At 40.5% G+C, this 18,674-nt stretch overlaps 1 protein-coding gene across 2 annotated transcripts in view; it reads left to right on the top strand.

Moving 5' to 3' along the window:
- The window catches only part of LOC116938089 (peroxisomal biogenesis factor 19), a 163,621-nt gene extending 145,367 nt beyond the window's left edge, over positions 1–18,254 (top strand). Inside the window, exons 8-9 of one of the 2 annotated variants that reach the window (XR_012931228.1) lie at positions 16,642–16,778; positions 16,839–18,254. Coding sequence is in view for 1 of the 2 variants with exons in the window: in XM_076057378.1 (XP_075913493.1) it covers positions 16,642–16,707 (66 nt within the window). In the remaining variant the exon portion in view is untranslated. Of the gene's footprint in view, positions 1–16,641 lie in introns of both variants that reach the window. The other variant, XM_076057378.1, reaches the window with a different exon arrangement.
- The last annotated feature ends 420 nt before the right edge of the window (positions 18,255–18,674 follow it).

The raw sequence follows: 18,674 nt of genomic DNA, 5'->3' as shown, positions 1-18,674 counted from the left end.
GTGTCTGTATGTAAGTGTCTGTATGTAAGTGTCTGTATGTAAGTGTTTGTATGTAAGTGTCTGTATGTAAGTGTCTCAGTGTCTGTTTGTGTCAGTATGTAAGTGTCTGTATGTAAGTGTCTATGTAAGTGTCTGTATGTAAGTGTCTGTATGTAAGTGTCTGTATGTAAGTGTCTGTATGTAAGTGTCTGTATGTAAGTGTCTCAGTATCTGTATGTAAATGTCTTTATGTAAGTGTCTGTATGTAAGGGTCTGTATGTAAGTGTCTGTATGTAAGTCTCAGTGTCTGTATATCAGTGTGTGTTTGTAAGTGTCTGTATGTAAGTGTCTGTATGTAAGTGTCTGTATTTAAGTGTCTCAGTGTCTGTAAGTAAGTGTCTAAGTAAGTGTCTGTATGTAAGTGTCTGTATGTAAGTGTCTGTATGTTAACTGTTTGTATTTAAGTGTCTGTATGTGAATATCTCAGTGTCTGTATGTAAGTGTCTCAGTGTCTGTATGTAAGTGTCTGTATTTATGTGTCTGTATGTAAGTGTCTGTATGTAAGTGTCTGTATGTAAGTGTCTGTATGTAAGTGTTTGTATGTAAGTGTCTGTATGTAAGTGTCTCAGTGTCTGTATGTAAGTGTCTGTATGTAAGTGTCTGTATGTAAGTATCTGTATGTAAATGTCTGTGTGTAAGTGTCTGTATGTAAGTGTCTCAATGTAAGTGTCTGTATGTAAGTGTCTGTATGTCAGTGTCACAGTGTCTGTATGTAAGTGTCTGTATGTAAGTGTCTCAGTGTCTGTATGTAAGTGTCTGTATGTAAGCGTCTGTATGTGTCTATGTAAGTGTCTCCGTGTCTGTATGTAAGTGTCTGTATGTAAGTGTCTGTATGGAAGTGTCTCAGTGTCTGTATGTAAGTGTCTGTATGTAAGTGTCTGTAAGTAAGTGTATGTATGTAAGTGTCTCAGTGTCTGTTTGTAAGTGTCTGTATGTAAGTGTCTATGTAAGTGTCTCAGTGTCTGTATGTAAGTGTCTCAGTGTCTGTATGTAAGTGTCTCAGTGTCTGTATGTAAGTGTCTGTATGTAAGTGTCTCAGTGTCTGTATGTAAGTGTCTGTATGGAAGTGTCTGTATGTAAGTGTCTGTATGAGAGTGTCTGTATGTAAGTGTCTGAGTGTCTGTATGTAAGTGTATGTAAGCATCTGTATGTAAGTGTCTATGTAAGTGTCTCAGTGTCTGTATGTAAGTGTCTGTATGTAAGTGTCTGTATGTAAGTGTCTCAATGTCTGTATGTAAGTGTCTGTATGTAATTGTCTGCATGTAAGTTTCTTTATGTTAGAGTCTGTATGTAAGTGTCTGTATGTAAGTGTCTAAGTGTCTGTATGTAAGTGTCTTTATGTAAGAGTCTGTATGTAAGTGTCTGTATGTAAGTGTCTAAGTGTCTGTATGTAAGGGTCTGTATGTAAGTGTCTGTATGTAAGTGTCTGTATGTAAGTGTCTGTATGTAAGTGTCTCAGTGTCTGTTTGTAAGTGTCTGTATGTAAGCGTCTGTATGTAAGTGTCTATGTAAGTGTCTCAGTGTCTGTATGTAAGTGTCTGTATGTAAGTGTCTCAGTGTCTGTATGTAAGTGTCTCAGTCTCTGTATGTAAGTGTCTGTATGTAAGTGTCTCAGTGTCTGTATGTAAGTGTCTGTATGTAAGTGTCTGTATGTAAGTGTCTGTATGAGAGTGTCTGTATGTAAGTGTCTGAGTGTCTGTATGTAAGTGTATGTAAGCATCTGTATGTAAGTGTCTATGTAAGTGTCTCAGTGTCTGTATGTAAGTGTCTGTATGTAAGTGTCTGTATGTAAGTGTCTCAATGTAATTGTCTGCATGTAAGTTTCTTTATGTAAGAGTCTGTATGTAAGTGTCTGTATGTAAGTGTCTAAGTGTCTGTATGTAAGTGTCTTTATGTAAGAGTCTGTATGTAAGTGTCTGTATGTAAGTGTCTAAGTGTCTGTATGTAAGTGTCTGTATGTAAGTGTCTGTATGTAAGTGTCTGTAAGTTTCTGTATGTAAGTGTCTCAGTGTCTGTATGTAAGTGTCTGTATGTAAGCGTCTGTATGTAAGTGTCTATGTAAGTGTCTCAGTGTCTGTATGTAAGTGTCTGTATGTAAATGTCTCAGTGTCTGTATGTAAGTGTCTCAGTGTCTGTATGTAAATTTCTGTATGTAAGTGTATGTATGTGTCTGTATGTAAGTGTCTATGTAAGTGTCTCAGTGTCTGTATGTAAGTGTCTTTATGTAAGAGTCTTATGTAAGTGTCTGTATGTAAGTGTCTAAGTGTATGTATGTAAGTGTCTAAGTGTCTGTATGTAAGGGTCTGTATGTAAGTGTCTGTATGTAAGTGTTTGTATGTAAGTTTCTGTATGTAAGTGTCTCAGTGTCTGTTTGTGTCAGTATGTAAGTGTCTGTATGTAAGTGTCTATATAAGTGTCTGTATGTAAGTGCCTGTATGTAAGTGTCTGTATGTAAGTGTCTGTATGTAAGTGTCTGTATGTAAGTGTGTGTATGTAAGTGTCTGTATGTAAGTGTCTGTATGTAAGTGTCTATGTAAGTGTCTGTATGTAAGTGCCTGTATGTAAGTGTCTGTATGTAAGTGTCTGTATGTAAGTGTCTGTATGTAAGTGTGTGTATGTAAGTGTCTGTATGTAAGTGTCTCAGTATCTGTATGTAAATGTCTTTATGTAAGTGTCTGTATGTAAGTGTCTGTATGTAAGTGTCTGTATGTAAGTCTCAGTGTCTGTATGTCAGTGTGTGTTTGTAAGTGTCTGTTTGTAAGTGTCTGTATGTAAGTGTCTGTATTTAAGTGTATCAGTGTCTGTAAGTAAGTGTCTAAGTAAGTGTCTGTATGTAAGTGTCTGTATGTGAGTGTCTGTATGTTGTGTTTGTATGTAAGTGTCTGTTTGTGAATATCTCAGTGTCTGTATGTAAGTGTCTGTATGTAAGTTTCTGTATGTAAGGTTATGTATGTAAGTGTTTGTAAGTAGTGTCTCTATGTAAGTGTATCAGTGTCTGTATGTAAGTGTCTGTATGTAAGTGTCTGTATGTCAGTGTCACAGTGTCTGTATGTAAGTGTCTGTATGTAAGTGTCTCCGTGTCTGTATGTAAGTGTCTGTATGTAAGCGTCTGTATGTGTCTATGTAAGTGTCTCAGTGTCTGTATGTAAGTGTCTGTATGTAAGTGTCTGTATGTAAGTGTCTGTATGTAAGTGTCTCAGTATCTGTATGGAAATGTCTTTATGTAAGTGTCTGTATGTAAGTGTCTGTATGTAAGTGTCTGTATTTAAGTGTCTCAGTGTCTGTAAGTAAGTGTCTAAGTAAGTGTCTGTATGTAAGTGTCTGTATGTAAGTGTCTGTATGTTAAGTGTTTGTATGTAAGTGTCTCAGTGTCTGTATGTAAGTGTCTGTATTTAACTGTCTGTATGTAAGTGTCTGTATGTAAGTGTCTGTATGTTAAGTGTCTCTATGTAAGTGTCTGTATGTAAGTATCTCAGTGTCTGTATGTAATTGTCTGTATGTAAGTGTCTGTATGTAAGTGTCTGTATGTAAGTGTCTCAGTGTATGTATGTAAGTGTCTGTATGTAAGTGTCTGTATGTAAGTATTTGTATGTAAATGTCTGTGTGTAAGTGTCTGTATGTAAGTGTCTTAAAGTCTGTATGTAAGTGTCTGTATGTAAGTGTCTGTATGTAAGTGTCTATATAAGTGTCTGTATGTAAGTGTCTGTATGTAAGTGTCTGTATGTAAGTGTCTGTATGTAAGTGTCTGTATGTAAGTGTCTGTCTGTAAGTGTGTGTATGTAAGTGTCTGTATGTAAGTGTCTGTATGTAAGTGTCTATGTAAGTGTCTGTATGTAAGTGCCTGTATGTAAGTGTCTGTATGTAAGTGTCTGTATGTAAGTGTCTGTATGTAAGTGTCTGTATGTAAGTGTGTGTATGTAAGTGTCTGTATGTAAGTGTCTCAGTATCTGTATGTAAATGTCTTTATGTAAGTGTCTGTATGTAAGTGTCTGTATGTAAGTGTCTGTATGTAAGTCTCAGTGTCTGTATGTCAGTGTGTGTTTGTAAGTGTCTGTTTGTAAGTGTCTGTATGTAAGTGTCTGTATTTAAGTGTATCAGTGTCTGTAAGTAAGTGTCTAAGTATGTGTCTGTATGTAAGTGTCTGTATGTGAGTGTCTGTATGTTGTGTTGTATGTAAGTGTCTGTTTGTAAATATCTCAGTGTCTGTATGTAAGTGTCTGTATGTAATTGCCTGTATGTATGTGTCTGTATGTAAGTGTCTCAGTGTCTGTATGTAAGTGTCTGTATGTAAGTTTCTGTATATAAGGTTATGTATGTAAGTGTTTGTAAGTAGTGTCTCTATGTAAGTGTATCAGTGTCTGTATGTAAGTGTCTGTATGTAAGTGTCTGTATGTCAGTGTCACAGTGTCTGTATGTAAGTGTCTGTATGTAAGTGTCTCCGTGTCTGTATGTAAGTGTCTGTATGTAAGCGTCTGTATGTGTCTATGTAAGTGTCTCAGTGTCTGTATGTAAGTGTCTGTATGTAAGTGTCTGTATGTAAGTGTCTGTATGTAAGTGTCTCAGTATCTGTATGGAAATGTCTTTATGTAAGTGTCTGTATGTAAGTGTCTGTATGTAAGTGTCTGTATGTAAGTCTCAGTGTCTGTACGTCAGTGTGTGTTTGTAAGTGTCTGTATGTAAGTGTCTGTATGTAAGTGTCTGTATTTAAGTGTCTCAGTGTCTGTAAGTAAGTGTCTAAGTAAGTGTCTGTATGTAAGTGTCTGTATGTAAGTGTCTGTATGTTAAGTGTTTGTATGTAAGTGTCTCAGTGTCTGTATGTAAGTGTCTGTATTTAACTGTCTGTATGTAAGTGTCTGTATGTAAGTGTCTGTATGTTAAGTGTCTGTATGTAAGTGTCCGTATGTAAGTATCTATGTAAGTGTCTGTATGTAAGTGTCTGTATGTAAGTGTCTGTATGTAAGTGTCTGTATGTAAGTGTCTGTATGTAAGTGTGTGTATGTAAGTGTCTGTATGTAAATGTCTCAGTATCTGTATGTAAATGTCTTTATGTAAGTGTCTGTATGTAAGTGTCTGTATGTAAGTGTCTGTATGTAAGTCTCAGTGTCTGTATGTCAGTGTGTGTTTGTAAGTGTCTGTTTGTAAGTGTCTGTATGTAAGTGTCTGTATTTAAGTGTATCAGTGTCTGTAAGTAAGTGTCTAAGTAAGTGTCTTTATGTAAGTGTCTGTATGTGAGTGTCTGTATGTTGTGTTGTATGTAAGTGTCTGTTTGTAAATATCTCAGTGTCTGTATGTAAGTGTCTGTATGTAATTGCCTGTATGTATGTGTCTGTATGTAAGTGTCTCAGTGTCTGTATGTAAGTGTCTGTATGTAAGTTTCTGTATATAAGGTTATGTATGTAAGTGTTTGTAAGTAGTGTCTCTATGTAAGTGTATCAGTGTCTGTATGTAAGTGTCTGTATGTAAGTGTCTGTATGTCAGTGTCACAGTGTCTGTATGTAAGTGTCTGTATGTAAGTGTCTCCGTGTCTGTATGTAAGTGTCTGTATGTAAGCGTCTGTATGTGTCTATGTAAGTGTCTCAGTGTCTGTATGTAAGTGTCTGTATGTAAGTGTCTGTATGTAAGTGTCTGTATGTAAGTGTCTCAGTATCTGTATGGAAATGTCTTTATGTAAGTGTCTGTATGTAAGTGTCTGTATGTAAGTGTCTGTATGTAAGTCTCAGTGTCTGTACGTCAGTGTGTGTTTGTAAGTGTCTGTATGTAAGTGTCTGTATGTAAGTGTCTGTATTTAAGTGTCTCAGTGTCTGTAAGTAAGTGTCTAAGTAAGTGTCTGTATGTAAGTGTCTGTATGTAAGTGTCTGTATGTTAAGTGTTTGTATGTAAGTGTCTCAGTGTCTGTATGTAAGTGTCTGTATGTAAGTATCTGTATGTAAGTGTCTGTATGTAAGTTTCTGTATGTAAGTGTCTGTTTGTAAGTGTCTGTATGTAAGTGTCTGTATGTAAGTGCCTGTTTGTAAGTGTCTGTATGTAAGTGTCTGTATATAAGTGCCTGTATGTAAGTGTCTTTATGTAAGTGTCTCAGTGTCTGTATGTAAGTGTCTGTATGTAAGTGTCTAAGTGTCTGTATGTAAGGTTATGTATGTAAGTGTCTGTAAGTAGTGTCTCTATGTAAGTGTATCAGTGTCTGTATGTAAGTGTCTTATGTAAGTGTCTCAATGTAAGTGTCTGTATGTAAGTGTCTGTATGTAATTGTCTGTATGTAAGTGTCTGTATGTAAGTGTCTGTATGTAAGTGTCTCAGTGTCTGTATGTAAGTGTCTGTATGTAAGTGTCTGTATGTAAGTATTTGTATGTAAATGTCTGTATGTAAGTGTCTGTATGTAAGTGTCTGTATGTGTCTGTATGTAAGTGTCTGTATGTAAGTGTCTGTATGTAAGTGTCTCTATGTAAGTGGCTGTATGTAAGTGTCTGTAAGTGTCTGTATGTAAGTATCTGTATGTAAGTGTCTGTTTGTAAGTGTCTGTATGTAAGTGTCTGTATGTAAGTGCCTGTTTGTAAGTGTCTGTATGTAAGTGTCTGTATATAAGTGCCTGTATGTAAGTGTCTGTATGTAAGTGTCTCAGTGTCTGTATGTAAGTGTCTGTATGTAAGTGTCTAAGTGACTGTATGTAAGTGTCTGTATGTAAGTGTCTGTATGTAAGTGTCTGTATGTAAGTGTCTGTATGTAAGTGTGTGTATGTAAGTGTCTGTATGTAAGTGTCTGTATGTAAGTGTCTGTATGTAAGTGCCTGTATGTAAGTGCCTGTATGTAAGTGTCTGTATGTAAGTGTCTGTATGTAATTGTCTGTATGTAAGTGTCTGTATGTAAGTGTGTGTATGTAAGTGTCTGTATGTAAGTGTCTCAGTATCTGTATGTAAATGTCTTTATGTAAGTGTCTTTATGTAAGTGTCTGTATGTAAGTGTCTGTATGTAAGTCTCAGTGTCTGTATGTCAGTGTGTGTTTGTAAGTGTCTGTTTGTAAGTGTCTGTATGTAAGTGTCTGTATTTAAGTGTATCAGTGTCTGTAAGTAAGTGTCTAAGTAAGTGTCTGTATGTAAGTGTCTGTATGTGAGTGTCTGTATGTTGTGTTTGTATGTAAGTGTCTGTTTGTGAATATCTCAGTGTCTGTATGTAAGTGTCTGTATGTAAGTGCCTGTATGTATGTGTCTGTATGTAAGTGTCTCAGTGTCTGTATGTAAGTGTCTGTATGTAAGTTTCTGTATGTAAGGTTATGTATGTAAATGTATGTAAGTAGTGTCTCTATGTAAGTGTATCAGTGTCTGTATGTAAGTGTCTTTATGTAAGTGTCTCAATGTAAGTGTCTGTATGTCAGTGTCACAGTGTCTGTATGTAAGTGTCTGTATGTAAGTGTCTCAGTGTCTGTATGTAAGTGTCTGTATGTAAGCGTCTGTATGTGTCTATGTAAGTGTCTCAGTGTCTGTATGTAAGTGTCTGTATGTAAGTGTCTCAGTGTCTGTATGTAAGTGTCTGTATGTAAGTGTCTGTATGTAAGTGTCTGTATGTAAGTGTCTCAGTATCTGTATGGAAATGTCTTTATGTCAGTGTCTGTATGTAAGTGTCTGTATGTAAGTGTCTGTATGTAAGTCTCAGTGTCTGTACGTCAGTGTGTGTTTGTAAGTGTCTGTATGTAAGTGTCTGTATGTAAGTGTCTGTATTTAAGTGTCTCAGTGTCTGTAAGTAAGTGTCTAAGTAAGTGTCTGTATGTAAGTGTCTGTATGTAAGTGTCTGTATGTTAAGTGTTTGTATGTAAGTGTCTCAGTGTCTGTATGCGAGTGTCTGTATTTAGCTGTCTGTATGTAAGTGTCTGTATGTTAAGTGTCTGTATGTAAGTGTCTGTATGTAAGTATCTCAGTGTCTGTATGTAATTATCTGTATGTAAGTGTCTGTATGTAAGTGTCTGTATGTAAGTGTCTCAGTGTCTGTATGTAAGTGTTTGTATGTAAGTGTCTTAAAGTCTGTATGTAAGTGTCTGTATGTAAGTGTCTGTATGTGTCTGTATGTAAGTGTCTGTATGTAAGTGTCTGTATGTAAGTGTCTCTATGTAAGTGGCTGTATGTAAGTGTCTGTAAGTGTCTGTATGTAAGTATCTGTATGTAAGTGTCTGTATGTAAGTTTCTGTATGTAAGTGTCTGTTTGTAAGTGCCTGTATGTAAGTGACTATATGTAAGTGTCTCAGTGTCTGTATGTAAGTGTCTGTATGTAAGTGTCTAAGTGTCTGTATGTAAGTGTCTGTATGTAAGGTTATGTATGTAAGTGTCTGTAAGTAGTGTCTCTATGTAAGTGTATCAGTGTCTGTATGTAAGTGTCTTATGTAAGTGTCTCAATGTAAGTGTCTGTATGTAAGTGTCTGTCTGTAAGTGTCTGTATGTAAGTGTTTGTATGTAAGTGTCTATCTGTATGTAAGTGTCTGTATGTAAGTGTCTTTATGTAAGTGTCTGTATGTAAGTGTCTGTATGTAAGTGTCTGTATGTAAGTGTCTGTCTGTATGTAAGTGTCTGTCTGTATGTAAGTGTCTGTATGTAAGTGTCTGTATGTGAGTATGTCAGTGTCTGTATGTAAGTGTCTGTATGTAAGTGTCTGTATGTAAGTGTCTGTATGTAAGTGTCTGTCTGTATGTAAGTGTCTGTATGTAAGTGTCTGTATGTAAGTGTCTGTATGTAAGTGTCTGTCTGTATGTAAGTGTCTGTCTGTATGTAAGTGTCTGTCTGTATGTAAGTGTCTGTCTGTATGTAAGTGTCTGTATGTAAGTGTCTGTATGTAAGTGTCTGTATGTAAGTGTCTGTATGTAAGTGTCTTTATGTAAGTGTCTGTCTGTATGTAAGTGTCTGTATGTAAGTGTCTGTCTGTAAGTGTCTGTATGTAAGTGTCTGTATGTAAGTGTCTGTCTGTATGTAAGTGTCTGTATGTAAGTGTCTGTATGTAAGTGTCTTTATGTAAGTGTCTGTATGTAAGTGTCTGTTTATAAGTGTCTGTATGTAAGTGTCTGTATGTAAGTGTCTGTATGTAAGTGTCTGTCTGTATGTAAGTGTCTGTCTGTATATAAGTGTCTGTCTGTATATAAGTGTCTGTATGTAAGTGTCTGTATGTAAGTGTATGTATGTAAGTTTCTGGATGTAAGTGTCTGTATGTAAGTGTCTGTATGTAAGTTTCTGGATGTAAGTGTCTGTCTGTATGTAAGTGTCTGTACGTGTCTGTATGTAAGTGTCTGTATGTAAGTGTCTGTATGTAAGTGTCTGTATGTAAGTGTCTGTATGTAAGTGTCTGTATGTAAGTGTCTGTATGAATGTAAGTGTCTGTATGTAAGTGTGTGTCTGTAAGTGTCTATGTAAGTCTCTGTCTGTAAGTGTCTGTATGTAAGTGTCTGTATGTAAGTGTATGTCTGTATGTAAGTGTCTGTATGAAAGTGTCTGTATGTAAGTGTCTTTATGTAAGTGTCTGTATGTAAGTGTCTGTATGTAAGTGTCTGTATGTAAGTGTCTGTATGTAAGTGTCTGTCTGTATGTAAGTGTCTGTATGTAAGTGTATGTATGTAAGTGTATGTCAGTGTCTCTATGTAAGTGTCTGTATGTAAGTGTCTGTATGTAAGTGTCTGTATGTAAGTTTCTGGATGTAAGTGTCTGTATGTAAGTGTCTGTATGTAAGTGTCTGTATGTAAATGTCTGTATGTAAGTGTCTGTATGAATGTAAGTGTCTGTATGTAAGTGTGTGTCTGTAAGTGTCTATGTAAGTCTCTGTCTGTAAGTGTCTGTATGTAAGTGTCTGTATGTAAGTGTATGTCTGTATGTAAGTGTCTGTATGAAAGTGTCTGTATGTAAGTGTCTTTATGTAAGTGTCTGTATGTAAGTGTCTGTATGTAAGTGTCTGTATGTAAGTGTCTGTATGTAAGTGTCTGTCTGTATGTAAGTGTCTGTATGTAAGTGTATGTATGTAAGTGTATGTCAGTGTCTCTATGTAAGTGTCTGTATGTAAGTGTCTGTATGTAAGTGTCTGTATGTAAGTTTCTGGATGTAAGTGTCTGTATGTAAGTGTCTGTCTGTATGTAAGTGTCTGTCTGTATGTAAGCGTCTGTATGTAAGTGTCTATGTAAGTGTCTCAGTGTATGTATGTAAGTGTCTGTATGTAAGTGTCTCAGTGTCTGTATGTAAGTGTCTCAGTGTCTGTATGTAAGTGTCTGTATGTAAGTGTCTCAGTGTCTGTATGTAGTGTCTGTATGTAAATTTCTGTATGTAAGTGTCTGTATGTAAGTGTCTGAGTGTCTGTATGTAAGTGTATGTAAGCGTCTGTATGTAAGTGTCTATGTAAGTGTCTCAGTGTCTGTATGTAAGTGTCTTTATGTAAGAGTCTTATGTAAGTGTCTGTATGTAAGTGTCTAAGTGTATGTATGTAAGTGTCTAAGTGTCTGTATGTAAGGGTCTGTATGTAAGTGTCTGTATGTAAGTGTCTGTATGTAAGTGTCTGTATGTAAGTGTCTGTATGTAAGTGTGTGTATGTAAGTGTCTGTATGTAAGTGTCTGTATGTAAGTGTCTGTATGTATGTGTCTGTATGTAAGTGTCTGTATGTAAATGTGTGTATGTAAGTGTCTGTATGTAAGTGTCTGTATGTAAGTGTCTATGTAAGTGTCTGTATGTAAGTGCCTGTATGTAAGTGTCTGTATGTAAGTGTCTGTATGTAAGTGTCTGTATGTAAGTGTGTGTATGTAAGTGTCTGTATGTAAGTGTCTGTATGTAAGTGTCTCAGTATCTGTATGTAAATGTCTTTATGTAAGTGTCTGTATGTAAGTGTCTGCATGTAAGTGTCTGTATGTAAGTCTCAGTGTCTGTATGTCAGTGTGAGTTTGTAAGTGTCTGTTTGTAAGTGTCTGTATGTAAGTGTCTGTATTTAATTGTATCAGTGTCTGTAAGTAAGTGTCTAAGTAAGTGTCTGTATGTAAGTGTCTGTATGTGAATGTCTGTATGTTGTGTTTGTATGTAAGTGTATGTATGTGAATATCTCAGTGTCTGTATGTAAGTGTCTGTATGTAAGTGCCTGTATGTATGTGTCTGTATGTAAGTGTCTCAGTGTCTGTATGTAAGTGTCTGTATGTAAGTTTCTGTATGTAAGGTTATGTATGTAAGTGTCTGTATGTAAGTGTCTGTATGTAAGTGTCTCAGTGTCTGTATGTAAGTGTCTGTATGTAAGCGTCTGTATGTGTCTATGTAAGTGTCTCAGTGTCTGTATGGAAGTGTCTGTATGTAAGTGTCTGTATGTAAGTGTCTGTATGTAAGTGTCTCAGTATCTGTATGGAAATGTTTTTATGTAAGTGTCTGTATGTAAGTGTCTGTATGTAAGTATCTGTATGTAAGTCTCAGTGTCTGTACGTCAGTGTGTGTTTGTAAGTGTCTGTATGTAAGTGTCTGTATGTAAGTGTCTGTATTTAAGTGGCTCAGTGTCTGTAAGTAATTGTCTAAGTAAGTGTCTGTATGTAAGTGTCTGTATGTAAGTGTCTGTATGTTAAATGTTTGTATGTAAGTGTCTCAGTGTCTGTATGTAAGTGTCGGTATGTAATTGTCTGTATGTAAGTGTCTGTATGTTAAGTGTCTGTATGTAAGTGTCTGTATGTAAGTATCTCAGTGTCTGTATGTAATTGTCTGTATGTAAATGTCTGTATGTAAGTGTCTGTATGTAAGTGTCTCAGTGTCTGTATGTAAGTGTCTGTATGTAAGTGTCTGTATGTAAGTATTTGTATGTAAATGTCTGTGTGTAAGTGTCTGTATGTAAGTGTCTTAAAGTCTGTATGTAAGTGTCTGTATGTAAGTGTCTGTATGTGTCTGTATGTAAGTGTCTGTATGTAAGTGTCTGTATGTAAGTGTCTCTATGTAAGTGGCTGTATGTAAGTGTCTGTAAGTGTCTGTATGTAAGTATCTGTATGTAAGTGTCTGTATGTAAGTTTCTGTATGTAAGTGTCTGTTTGTAAGTGTCTGTATGTAAGTGTCTGTATGTAAGTGCCTGTTTGTAAGTGTCTGTATGTAAGTGTCTGTATATAAGTGCCTGTATGTAAGTGTCTGTATGTAAGTGTCTCAGTGTCTGTATGTAAATTGTCTGTATGTAAGTGTCTAAGTGTCTGTATGTAAGTGTCTGTATGTAAGGTTATGTATGTAAGTGTCTGTAAGTAGTGTCTCTATGTAAGTGTATCAGTGTCTGTATGTAAGTGTCTTATGTAAGTGTCTCAATGTAAGTGTCTGTATGTAAGTGTCTGTCTGTAAGTGTCTGTATGTAAGTGTTTGTATGTAATTGTCTATCTGTATGTAAGTGTCTGTATGTAAGTGTCTTTATGTAAGTGTCTGTATGTAAGTGTCTGTATGTAAGTGTCTGTATGTAAGTGGCTGTATGTAAGTGTCTGTCTGTATGTAAGTGTCTGTCTCTATGTAAGTGTCTGTATGTAAGTGTCTGTATGTAAGTGTATGTCAGTGTCTGTATGTAAGTGTCTGTATGTAAGTGTCTGTATGTAAGTGTCTGTATGTAAGTGTCTGTATGTAAGTGTCTGTATATAAGTGTCTGTATATAAGTGTCTGTATGTAAGTGTCTGTCTGTATGTACGTGTCTGTCTGTATGTAAGTGTCTGTCTGTATGTAAGTGTCTGTATGTAAGTGTCTGTATGTAAGTGTCTGTATGTAAGTGTCTGTATGTAAGTGTCCGTATGTAAGTGTCTGTCTGTATGTAAGTGTCTGTATGTAAGTGTCTGTCTGTAAGTGTCTGTATGTAAGTGTCTGTCTGTAAGTGTCTGTATGTAAGTGTCTGTATGTAAGTGTCTGTCTGTATGTAAGTGTCTGTATGTAAGTGTCTGTATGTAAGTGTCTTTATGTAAGTGTCTGTATGTAAGTGTCTGTTTATAAGTGTCTGTATGTAAGTGTCTGTATGTAAGTGTCTGTATGTAAGTGTCTGTATGTAAGTGTCTGTCTGTATGTAAGTGTCTGTCTGTATATAAGTGTCTGTATGTAAGTGTCTGTATGTAAGTGTATGTCAGTGTCTGTATGTAAGTGTCTGTATGTAAGTGTCTGTATGTAAGTGTCTGTATGTAAGTGTCTGTCTGTATGTAAGTGTCTGTATGTAAGTGTCTGTATGTAAGTGTCTGTATATAAGTGTCTGTATGTAAGTGTCTGTATGTAAGTGTCTGTATGTAAGTTTCTGGATGTAAGTGTCTGTATGTAAGTGTCTGTATGTAAGTTTCTGGATGTAAGTGTCTGTCTGTATGTAAGTGTCTGTAAGTGTCTGTATGTAAGTGTCTGTATGTAAGTGTCTGTATGTAAGTGTCTGTATGTAAGTGTCTGTATGTAAGTGTCTGTATGTAAGTGTCTGTATGAATGTAAGTGTCTGTATGTAAGTGTGTGTCTGTAAGTGTCTATGTAAGTGTCTGTCTGTAAGTGTCTGTATGTAAGTGTCTGTATGTAAGTGTATGTCTGTATGTAAGTGTCTGTATGAAAGTGTCTGTATGTAAGTGTCTTTATGTAAGTGTCTGTATGTGTCTGTATGGTCGCGGGTTGCTTAGGAGATAGAGTCTGCCTCAGTGGCCCGTGATCACAAATCTCTATTTAACTCCATCAAAAAAGTAACCTGCAGCGCCACACCTATTACCATCATTAGGGGAAAAAACGGTGATCCAATTTCCGACCCCCAGGAACAGGTTCGCAGATTTGCTGAGCATTTCTGTGAGGTCCTGGGGGAGGGAAAATCCCTCAGCCAGGAAAACACTGTGGCACAAAGTGAGGATGACCCTGCTGAGGCTGCGGTGCCTCAAATATTGGATGAAGTCACCCCCTGTGAGTGGCTGGCTGAGGTGCCATCTGCTGAGGAAGTATTGAAGGCGATCCGGAGTCTGAGACCAGGAAAGGCAGCGGGCAGAGATGATCTCCCAAGCGAAATGCTGAGGGAGGGTGGCGTTTGTGCACAGACTGCCCTATATGACATCATAACAACAGTCTGGACCACTGGACGGGTTCCGCAGGATTGGAAGGATGCCCTGGTGGTCCCCCTTTTTTAAGAAGGGGGACCGCACAGACTGTAACAACTACAGGGGCATCTCACTCCTCAGTGTGCCGGGAAAGGTCCTGGCAAGGATTATTCAGCATCGCCTTGCCAGGCACGCTGAGGAGAGGCTTGCGGAGCCCCAATGCGGTTTCAGGAAAGGGCGGTCCAGCACAGATGCCATATTTTCTGTCCGTCTGCTACAGCAGAGGTGTAGGGAATTCCAACAAGACCTACATCTCTGCTTTATTGACCTGGTCAAGGCCTATGATACCATCAGTAGGCCTGGGCTCTGGGTCGTTCTTCGTGCTTTTGGAGTACCTGACCCTCTGCTCACGATCATTAAGGACCTTCATGATGGTGAGCGGGCCCGGGTAAAACTACGTGGCCGGGAGTCAGAGTCATTCCCTGTACACCTTGGGGTGCGACAGGGATGTCCTCTGGCTCCCACATTATTTAACATCTATTTTGACCACGTAGTTCGTGAAGCCTTCAATAGCTGTACCGGGGGAATCTCCATATGGTACAGATATAATGGGAGGCTAATCGATGCCCGGGTGCGGTCAAGGGATGGCTCCCTATTGCTCAACCACGTTATGTATGCTGATGACTTGGTAATAGCTGCTCAGTCAGAGGAGGAGTTGGAGACGCTGCTGCTGAGACTGGAGCGTGCCACTAAGAGGTGGGGCCTTACCATCAGCCCCACCAAAACTAAGCACCTGCCTGGGTATTTTGTACCATCGGACACTCCACCCCCACAACTCCCAATCGGTGATGGGGCAGTTGTGGAGAGAGTGGAGAGTTTCCCATACCTGGGCAGTGTGCTTATGACTGGCTCCAGTTTAACAGCAGAGGTCTCACTCCGAATCAGTCGAGCGGCAATATCTTTTCATCGGTTGCGTAACGCTGTGTGGAAGCTACCTGGTCTGTCGCTCCGCACTAAGCTTCAGGTCTTCTCGGCCACGGTCATTCCCTCCCTTCTCTACACTTGCGAAACGTGGACCCCCCTAATGGAACATCTTCGCCGGTTAGAAACATTTAGGCTGGCCTGCCTACGATCCATCCTGGGTTTAACCAGACTGGATTGTGTGAGGAGCTCACAAATCCTTGAAAGATCTGGGCAGGGTCCCATCGGTGAGCTCCTCCGGCAGGCAAGGCTGCGATGGCTGGGTCATGTAGCCCGCATGCCCAGCCACCGCATGCCGAAACAGCTTTTGTTTGGCCGGATTGAGGGGGCTAAGCGGGCGCGGCACGGGCTAGAGAAGAGATGGAGTGATGTGGTACAGGAGGACGTGGAGCTGAGTGGACTTGCCGATGACTGGTACCAGCGGTGTCAAGATCGGCCTCTGTGGAGGAGGCTCGTGAAGGATGCTACTGGGCAGTTGGAGGCAGTCGCCCTCCAACAACAACGGAGGGCGGAGGAGCGACGCTCACAACAGCGAGCGGAGCGCCGGGTGGCTAAAGCACAGCAGGTTGGCACAGTAGGGGGCACAGGTGGTGCATCAGCCAGTCATCTCAGTCAGTCGACCCGTGGCACCTGGGTCTGCCCCGTGACCACCTGCCAGCGGGCGTTCGACACTTCACGTGGCCTCAGGGTGCACATAGCCTGGCACAAGCGTCGTGGTGACGTCACCGCCACTTAGTGGCGAATGGCGGTTGTTGTTGTTGTTGTCTGTATGTAAGTGTCTGTATGTAAGTGTCTGTATGTAAGTGTATGTCAGTGTCTGTATGTAAGTGTCTGTATGTAAGTGTCTGTATGTAAGTTTCTGGATGTAAGTGTCTGTATGTAAGTGTCTGTATGTAAGTGTCTGTATGTAAGTGTCTGTCTGTATGTAAGTGTCTGTCTGTATGTAAGTGTCTGTCTGTATGTAAGTGTCTGTATGTAAGTGTCTGTATGTAAGTGTCTGTATGTAAGTGTCTGTCTGTATGTAAGTGTCTGTCTGTATGTAAGTGTCTGTATGTAAGTTTCTGGATGTAAGTGTCTGTATGTAAGTGTCTGTATGTAAGTGTCTGTCTGTATGTAAGTGTCTGTCTGTATGTAAGTGTCTGTCTGTATGTAAGTGTCTGTATGTAAGTGTCTGTATGTAAGTGTCTGTCTGTATGTAAGTGTCTGTCTGTATGTAAGTGTCTGTATGTAAGTGTCTGTATGTAAGTGTCTGTATGTAAGTTTCTGGATGTAAGTGTCTGTATGTAAGTGTCTGTCTGTAAGTGTCTGTATGTAAGTTTCTGGATGTAAGTGTCTGTATGTAAGTGTCTGTATGTAAGTGTCTGTATGTAAGTGTCTGTATGTAAGTGTCTGTATGTAAGTGTCTGTATGTAAGTGTCTGTATGTAAGTGTCTGTATGTAAGTGTCTGTATGTAAGTGTCTGTATGTAAGTGTCTGTATGTAAGTGTCTGTATGTAAGTGTCTGTATGTAAGTGTCTGTATGTAAGTGTCTGTATGTAAGTGTCTGTCTGTATGTAAGTGTCTGTCTGTATGTAAGTGTCTGTCTGTATGTAAGTGTCTGTATGTAAGTGTCTGTCTGTCGCCCGCCCCCCTCCAGGCTCCCAGCCTCTTCCCAGGCCCAGCCGCCTTCCCAGAAGCCCCGGAGCAGTGCACGGTCATGTGACTGTGTGGTCATGTGACTGTGTGGTCATGTGACTGTGTGGTCATGTGACTGAGTGGTCACGTGACCGTGTGGTCACGTGACCGTGCGCACGTGGTCACGTGACCGTGAGGACGTGGTCACGTGACCGTGAGAACGTGGTCACCTGACCGTGGTCACGTGACCGTGGTCACCTGACCGTGGTCACATGGCGCGAAATCGACCAATCCTGGCCAATCGGAGACCCGCAGTGGGTTCGCCGCTCACTGACGGTGGTGGTGGTACCAGCGGTGGTGGCGGTACCAGTGGTGGTGGCGGTGGTGATACCAGCGGTGGTGGTACCAGCGGTGGTGGCGGTGATGGTACCAGCGGTGGTGGTGGCGGTGGTGGTACCAGCGTTGGTGGTACCAGAATGGTATCAGCGGTGGTGGCGGTGGTGGTACCAGCGGTGGTTCCAAACGATGGTGGTACCAGAATGGTAACAGCGGTGGTATCAGTGGGACAGCTGTTTGTGTGGGTGTTTGGTATCGGTAGCAGCATTGTCATCATTAGAGTGTCTCATCATCATTACAAACTCACTCACCCACTCACTCACTCACTCACCCACTCACTCACTCACTCACCCACTCACCCACTCACTCACTCACCCACCCACGCACCCACTTACCAACTTACCTACACACTCACCTACTCACTCACCTACACACTCACCCACCCACTCACCCATTCACTCACTCACTCACCCACTCACTCACCTACCCACTCACTCACCCACTCACTCACCTACTCACCTACCCACTCACCCACTCACTCACCCACTCACTCACTCACCCACTCACTTACCTACTCACTCACCCACTCACTCAACCACTCACTCACCTACTCACTCACCCATTCACCTACTCACTCACCCACTCACTCACCCACCCACCCACTCAGTCACTCACCCACTCACTCACTCACCCACCCACTCACTCACTCACCCACTCACCCACTCACCTGCACACTCACCCACCCACTCACTCACCTACCCACTCACTCACTCACCCACTCACCTACCCACTCACCCACTCACTCACCCATTCACCCACTCACCTACTCACTCACCCACCCACGCACCCACTCACCCACTTACCTACACACTCACCTACTCACTCACGTACACACTCACCCACCCACTCACCTACTCACTCACCCACTCACTCACTCACCTACCCACCGACCCACTCACTCACCCATTCACTCACTCACTCAGACACTCACTCACTCACCACCCATTCACCTACTCACTCACTCAACCACCCACCGACTCACTCACTCACCCAGTCACTCACTCACCCACTCGCTCACCCATTCACCTACTCACTCACCCACTCACTCACCTACCCACTCACCCATTCACTCACCCACTCACTCACTCACCTACCCATTCACTCACCCACCCATTCACTCACCCACTCACTCACCCATTCACTCATTCACTCACTCAGACACTCACTCAGCCACCCACTCACCCACTCACATACCCACCCGAGGAGGACATTGCGACGTTAATAAAGCGACGATTCACACCTCTGCATTTCTGCATCCTCTTGATTAACACTGAACCCTGTGGGAGCCTCAGTCTGGCTCTGTGAGTCTCAGAGATTAACACTGAACCCTGTGGGAGCCTCAGTCTGGCTCTGTGAGTCTCAGTGATTAACACTGAACCCTGTGGGAGCCTTAGTCTGGCTCTGTGAGTCTCAGTGATTAACACTGAACCCTGTGGGAGCCTTAGTCTGGCTCTGTGAGTCTCAGTGATTAACACTGAACCCTGTGGGAGCCTCAGTCTGGCTCTGTGAGTCTCAGTGATTAACACTGAACCCTGTGGGAGCCTTAGTCTGGCTCTGTGAGTCTCAGTGATTAACACTGAACCCTGTGGGAGCCTCAGTCTGGCTCTGTGAGTCTCAGTGATTAACACTGAACCCTGTGGGAGCCTTAGTCTGGCTCTG

Source organism: Petromyzon marinus, chromosome 82 (genome assembly GCF_048934315.1).
Source record: "Petromyzon marinus isolate PM22_M1 ecotype Great Lakes invasive population chromosome 82, UKy_Petmar_22M1.pri1.0, whole genome shotgun sequence".
NCBI classification, from domain to species: domain Eukaryota; kingdom Metazoa; phylum Chordata; class Hyperoartia; order Petromyzontiformes; family Petromyzontidae; genus Petromyzon; species Petromyzon marinus.
The sequence above is the reverse complement of the archived record's forward strand: the minus strand, read 5'-3'. Positions and strand labels throughout refer to the sequence as shown.